General features: G+C 45.1%; 1 protein-coding gene across 1 annotated transcript in view; it reads right to left on the bottom strand.

The window, feature by feature from the left end:
* The window catches only part of ATP5B (ATP synthase, H+ transporting, mitochondrial F1 complex, beta polypeptide), a 9,425-nt gene extending 4,316 nt beyond the window's left edge, over positions 1–5,109 (bottom strand). The window contains exons 1-7 of the mRNA XM_011926096.1: positions 4,873–5,109; positions 4,210–4,392; positions 3,820–3,994; positions 2,879–3,000; positions 2,449–2,633; positions 1,717–1,875; positions 1,502–1,624 (exon numbers count right to left, since the gene is read on the bottom strand). Of these exons, the coding sequence (XP_011781486.1) occupies positions 1,502–1,624; positions 1,717–1,875; positions 2,449–2,633; positions 2,879–3,000; positions 3,820–3,994; positions 4,210–4,392; positions 4,873–4,999 (1,074 nt within the window). The 5' untranslated portion in view covers positions 5,000–5,109. The remainder of the gene's footprint in view (positions 1–1,501; positions 1,625–1,716; positions 1,876–2,448; positions 2,634–2,878; positions 3,001–3,819; positions 3,995–4,209; positions 4,393–4,872) is intronic.
* Between the last annotated feature and the right edge of the window lie 1,361 nt (positions 5,110–6,470).

Genomic DNA, 6,470 nt, shown 5'->3' with positions numbered 1-6,470 from the left:
AAAAAAAAAAAAAAAAAAAGAATTAAAAACAAGAACAAAAAACTTCTTGCACAATAGTTCATTAAATTGAATTATAAAAAGTTCCTACAGTTTAGCCACATTTTTACTATACATAATACTTATGTAATTTTACTATATATCCCATCTATATATATTTGAAAATGTATACTACATTAATGCAGTAAATTTTTTTTTTGTGATGGAATATCGCTCTGTCGCCCAGGCTGGAGTGCAGTGGTGCAACCTCAGCTCACCACAACCTCCTGCAACCTCTGCCTCCCAGGTTCAAACAATTCTCCTGCCTCAGCCTCCCGAGTAGCTGGAACTACAGGCAAGTGCCACCACGCCCAGCTAATCTTTTGCATTTTTAGTAGAGATGGGGTTTCACAGTGCTAGTCAGGATGGTCTCAATCTCCTGATCTCATGATCCACCTACCTTGGCCTCCCAAAGTGCTAGAATTATAGGCGTGAGCCACTGCACCCGGCCCTAATACAGTAAATATTTAATGCTAAGTTCCCATATAGCTCTGGACTCCCCTTAGACTAGAAACCATTGCTTTGTGATCTACATTTAAATGTATACCTTCATTTATGTTTTTTTTTTTTTTCTTTTGAGACAGAGTCTTACTCTGTCGCCCAAGCTGGAGTGCAGTGCCCCAATCTTGGCTCATTGCAACCTCCCGGATTCAAACGATTCTCCTGCCTCGGCCCCCCGACTAGCTGGGATTACTAGCGCACGCCACTACACCTGGCTAATTTTTTGTCGTTTTAGCAGAGACGGGGTTTCACCATGTTGGCCAAGCTGGTTTCGAACTCCTAACCTCCAGTGATTCGCCTGCCTCGGTCTCCCAAAGTGGTAAGATTACAGGCATGAGCCACCCCGCCTGACCTACCTTCAACTATTTTGGGTAGTTCTTAACCTTTTAGGGTCTTTAACATGCACACACACAGACTTTTACACATTATTCCAGGGAGCTCATGAACCCCAGTTAACAGACCTTTTTGAGATGTAAATAACTAAGTTATTTATTTATTTATTTGAGACGGAGTCTCGCCTTGTTGCCCAGGCTGGAGTGCAATGGCGTGATCTTGGCTCACTGCAACCTCTGCCTCCAGGGTTCAAGTGATTCTCCTGCCTCAGCCTCTGAGTAGCTGGGATTACAGGCGTCCGCCACCATGCCCGGCTAATTTTTTGTATCTTTAGTAGAGAGAGGGTTTCACCATGTTGGCCAGGCTGGTCTCTAACTCTTGACCTCATGATCTGCCCACCTCGGCCTCACAAAATGTTGGGATTACAGGCGTGAGCCACCGCGCCTGGCCCAGTAAGTTTTATACATCTCTCTACATACATTTTTTTTTTTAGATAGGGTCTCGCTTTGTTCCCCAGGCTGATCTCTTGGGCTCAAGCAATCTTCCGGCCTCAGCCTCCTCAGTAGCTGAGATGCACCACTGCACCCCGCCTTTCTACAAATCACATCTTCATCTATGTAATTTTTCTTACCTGTACAGAGGTGATAGATCCCTTCTTGGTAGTGGTAATTCTTTCCTGCATAGTACCCATGTCAGTGGCGAGGGTAGGCTGATAGCCCACAGCAGAAGGGATTCTGCCCAATAATGCAGACACCTAAAAAAAAAAAGGTCTTACATCCTTAGCCTCATCTGAATAGCTCCAAAGAAAGGCCAAATGAACCAGGTCCTCTCAAGCTTCCCTCTTACCTCTGAACCAGCCTGGGTGAAGCGAAAGATATTATCAATAAATAGCAGTACATCTTGACCTTCTTGGTCTCTGAAGTATTCGGCCACAGTCAGTCCAGTAAGAGCTACCCGGGCACGAGCACCAGGTGGTTCATTCATTTGACCATATACCAGCGCTACCTGCAGTAATCATACATAATCGTAAAACCTGACAAAGGAGTAGAGAAGCCACATACGGAAGGTTCCTAAATCAGAGAAATGACCACAGATCCTTTCTCAGAAGGTGTCAACATTTTTGTGTGCAAGTTTCTTTTCCCTATTAGAGATGCAGTTCAAAACAAAAAAGACAGCTTCTTATATTACTAAGGCAAAACTATAGTAGAAAGGAAATAAAAACCTGTTCAAATTAAGTGAAAAGTACAAAATAGGCTTAGCTGAAATATATGTACCATGTCCAATCCACCCCTCCCAAAATTAGCTTTCAAATGATGGGACTGTCTACCAAAAAGAAAACCTGAAAATGTTATTTAATGTCAGTATCAAAGAGAACAGAAAATGTCCATTAGTGTATTGGAAGTTGGGGGGAAAACACTAACAGGTTTCCTTTGTAGGTCCTGGGACACTAAAATGAAAATATTAGAATTATTTTAAAAAGGAAAAAAAACATTAAATAGAAAATATAGAACATGGCTTCAGTTGGCAATAGTTTCCTGGCATAACTACCATGTGGACGTCACTCAGCTCAATGCTGACCTTAGAGGTGGCATCTTTTAAGTTGATAACACCAGATTCAATCATTTCATGGTATAAATCATTGCCTTCACGGGTCCTCTCACCAACACCAGCAAACACAGAGTAACCACCATGGGCTTTGGCGACATTGTTGATTAACTCCATGATCAGTACAGTCTTGCCAACTCCGGCGCCACCAAAAAGCCCTATAAGAGGTTGAAAAGAAAGAATACTTAAGAGTTCTGCTTTCCTAAATAAGCAAACTTCCAAAAAAGGAATTGCTTCCTTCCATCCTATTCCTTCTCAGAAATTGCATATGGCTTCAGCAAACTCAGAAGAATGAAAGAATGTACTCATCAGTGAGGAATAGATGTCAATATCCATTCGTAATAGTGTATGAGTTTTTCCTCCCATATTAGGTTTGGAAAATATGTACCCCTTAATAACATACCAATTTTGCCACCCTTGGCATAGGGAGCTAGCAGATCCACAACCTTGATACCAGTCACCAGAATTTCCTGCTCAACACTCATTTCCATGAACTCTGGAGCCTCAGCATGAATGGCAGCAAATCTGTAAAAGTAGAAGAGAGGATTGGTATGTATTCACCTTGTTGAAAGCAAATGATAATCTTATATATCCTTCCCTATCAACTCTCAAATCCATCCCTTTACTTAAGGAACCACAGTCTTATCTCCCCTTTGTTGTATAAATTAGACCAACTGTCATCCAGGATCTAACCCAACTTTCTGCAATAAAGAAAATCATTATCTTAGGAAACAATAATCCCGTTCCCTTACTTTAACTGTCATAAATTTTTCATTTTACTGAGCCTTAACAGCATTCCCTCACATAGCAATAGCAAATACAAAAACCTACAAGTTTTGGAGACTCCTAAACCTAAGCAGTAAGACCAAGTCTTAAAAATACTCAACTAGCCGGGCGCAGTGGGTCATGTCTGTTATCCCAGCACTTTGGGGGGCCGAGGTGGGTGGATCACCTGAAATCAGGAGCTCGAGATCAGCCTGGCCAACATGGTGAAACCCCGTCTGTACTAAAAATACAAAAATTAGCCAGGCATGGTGGCATGCACCTGTAATCCCAGCTATTCAGGAGGCTGAGGCAGGAGAATCGCTTGAACCCAGGAGGTGGAGGTTGCAGTGAGTCGAGAGCAAAACTCCTTCTCAAGAAAAAAAAAAAACCTCAAGTAGTAGGTTTTTGTCAATGAGAAATTCTGCATCCTAATTTCTTCAGGTGAAAGTGTACTGTGTGATTTTAATAATCGAAGGTATCAGAAGACAAATTCTGCTTTATGAGAAGGTGTCACCTTAATGTGTAAAACTGCAAATAACAGAAGTTTCTTTGTGCACAGATGCATTAAGAGCAACTTACTGTTTGGTTTTGATGGGACCTCTTTCATCAATAGGTTCTCCAATAACATTCATGATTCTGCCCAAAGTCTCAGGACCAACAGGAATTTTGATTGGTGCACCAGAATCCAGTACTTTCTGGCCTCTAACCAAGCCTTCCGTACCATCCATAGCAATAGTCCTTACTGTGCTCTCACCTGTTAAGATACAGGCATTGCAGGGTTATACGTAAGTAAAAATTGGTATCAAGACCTAAGTCGACCAAGACTCCTTCTCAGTACCTAAATGCGGCTTCAGCAAACTCAGAAGAACGAAAGTCATTTTAATAAAATCATCACAGAGGGAGACAGCTTAGTTTTTGGGATACTTGGGCTACACAAGGTCTTTACTATTCCTAACAAATTCTACTTACCCAAATGCTGGGCCACCTCCAAAACCAGTCTGGTCTCCCTGCCTTGCACTTCCAGGGCATTTAGAATTGGTGGTAGTCCCTCATCAAACTGGACGTCCACCACTGCGCCAATGACCGCCACGATGCGCCCGGTGGCGGCGCCTGCTTTTGGCGAAGGAGATGTTTGCGCCGCATAGTCCCTGACTAACAGACAAAAGATATTGGAAGGAGCTGGGGTCAGTACAGTAAAAGGTTATCGGAAGCCAAGACTTACACAATAAGAGGAAAACTCAGCCGAAGTCAGGCCTCTTTCCGCTTGTACGGAAGGCGTGTCCAAGAGGGAAGGCCGCGCAGCGATCGATAAAGCGCCTGCACAGCCTTCCCATCCGCATGCACAATAACCCATTTTTCGAGAGTTCAGTATCCCTATGCAACGGGAAGGCCAACGCACCTGCCCGCACCTTCTCCGTCACACAAAGAACTTTATACAGAACGGGACAGAGCTGGGTCAAAAAAACCTTCCATGGGTGTCCCATTCTTGTTCTCCTGCCATTGGAGAGCAAAATGCGGCTCCAGGCATACTTTTAGCACCACGGATCCCTTAGGCCCGAGCTACCATCGTTCCCCGGCTCAAGGTCATGGGGCGGCAAAATGGAACTTTAGCTCCTAGAGAAAAGCACTTACCAGGATGGACCCCCGTCGGAGCGGCCCGCAGTAAGAGCTGAGCTGAGGGTAGCGACGCTGAAGGAGTGAGTCCCCGCAAGGCCCCGGAGGCCGAAGCAGCTGCCACACGACCCACAAGACCCAACATGGCGGAGTCCGGGTGGAGACTGATTGCTGCAGCAACCCCCGCCGCCTGCTCTCCTGCAGTTGGGGCGAGGCATACGCTGATGTAGGCAGGTCCATTGGGTAAATTGGCTGCTCATCATTCTCAGTGCTGCTTCTACAGGTTAATACACGCTCATCTTCTCATCCATTGGTCAAAACTGGTGCTAATCTGAAATTCCTTTTTTTATTGGACAGTGTGAGGTTAGAGGGCGACACTCTGAGCCTCGAAACCTAATTGGATCACAGCGACGTCAATTGGAGAGGGTAATCAGAGGAACTACGTTTAAGAAAGGGGCCGAGTTCCTGTTGAAAGTGCCTAGGCTATCTTTGCCTGTCCTTGGGTTTTCTCCTTAGATAGGTCCTTGATCTAGGTGACAACCACAGGGGTGGGGTTCAGGGAAGTGGTAGCGCCTTGAAGCACTACTGAAGGTGAGCGTGGCGAAGTCAGGAGCCCTCTTTAGAGCGAAAATACGGTTTCTCTCTCGAAGTAGTGAAATTGGAAGCTTCCAGGAGATCGCGCAGATTAGCACCCTAGACAGGATCTTTATCATTTAAACCTATTAAAATGAAGGAAGTAGTGAAATTGGAAGCTTCCAGGAGATCGCGCAGATTAGCACCCTAGACAGGATCTTTATCATTTAAACCTATTAAAATGAAGGAAACTAATGTAACCAGTACTTTAGCTGCGTATTGAGGAGACTCAATAAGATAAATAAGACTCAGGACTTTCCTTTCAAGGTCCAGGTGAACAAACAATGCAATAATGTGATGGTTCCTGCTTAAGTATAAACTGGGGTGCACGAAAGAGGAGGGGATAAATTTGGGTCACCTAGGGATACAGAATTGTCTACCTTGAAGGAAGCTGAGAGACCTCAGCTATGAAATGTGAATAGAAAATCTTTTTTTTTTTTTCTTTTGAGACGGAGTCTCGCTCTGTCGCCCAGGCGGGAATGCAGTGGCGCGATCTCGGCTCACTGCAAGCTCCGCCTCCCGGGTTCACCCCATTCTCCTGCCTCAGCCTCCCAAGTAGCTGGGACTACGGGCGCCTGCCACCGGCTGATATTTTGTTTTGTTTTGTTTTGTTTTTTGGTAGATACGGGGTTTCACTATGTTAGCCAGGATGGTCTCGACTTCCTGACCTCCTGATCCGCCCACCTCGGCCTCCCAAAGTGCTGGGATTACAAGCGTGAGCCACCGCTCCCGGCCTAGAAATTCTTAGTGTAGTCCAGGAGCGGTGGCTCACGTCTGTAATCCCAGCACTTTGGGAGGCCGAAGCAGCTGGATCACCTGAAGTCAGGAGTTCGTAGACCAGCCTGGCCAACATGGTGAAACCCCGTCTCTACTAAAAATACAAAAATTAGCTGGGCGCGGTGCTCAATTTTTAATCCCAGCACTTTGGGAAGCCAAGGCGGGCGGATCACGAGGTCAGGAGATCGAGACCATCCTGGCTAACA

This window comes from Colobus angolensis, unplaced genomic scaffold, assembly GCF_000951035.1.
Source record: "Colobus angolensis palliatus isolate OR3802 unplaced genomic scaffold, Cang.pa_1.0 Scaffold67, whole genome shotgun sequence".
Taxonomy (NCBI): domain Eukaryota; kingdom Metazoa; phylum Chordata; class Mammalia; order Primates; family Cercopithecidae; genus Colobus; species Colobus angolensis.
The sequence above is the reverse complement of the archived record's forward strand: the minus strand, read 5'-3'. Positions and strand labels throughout refer to the sequence as shown.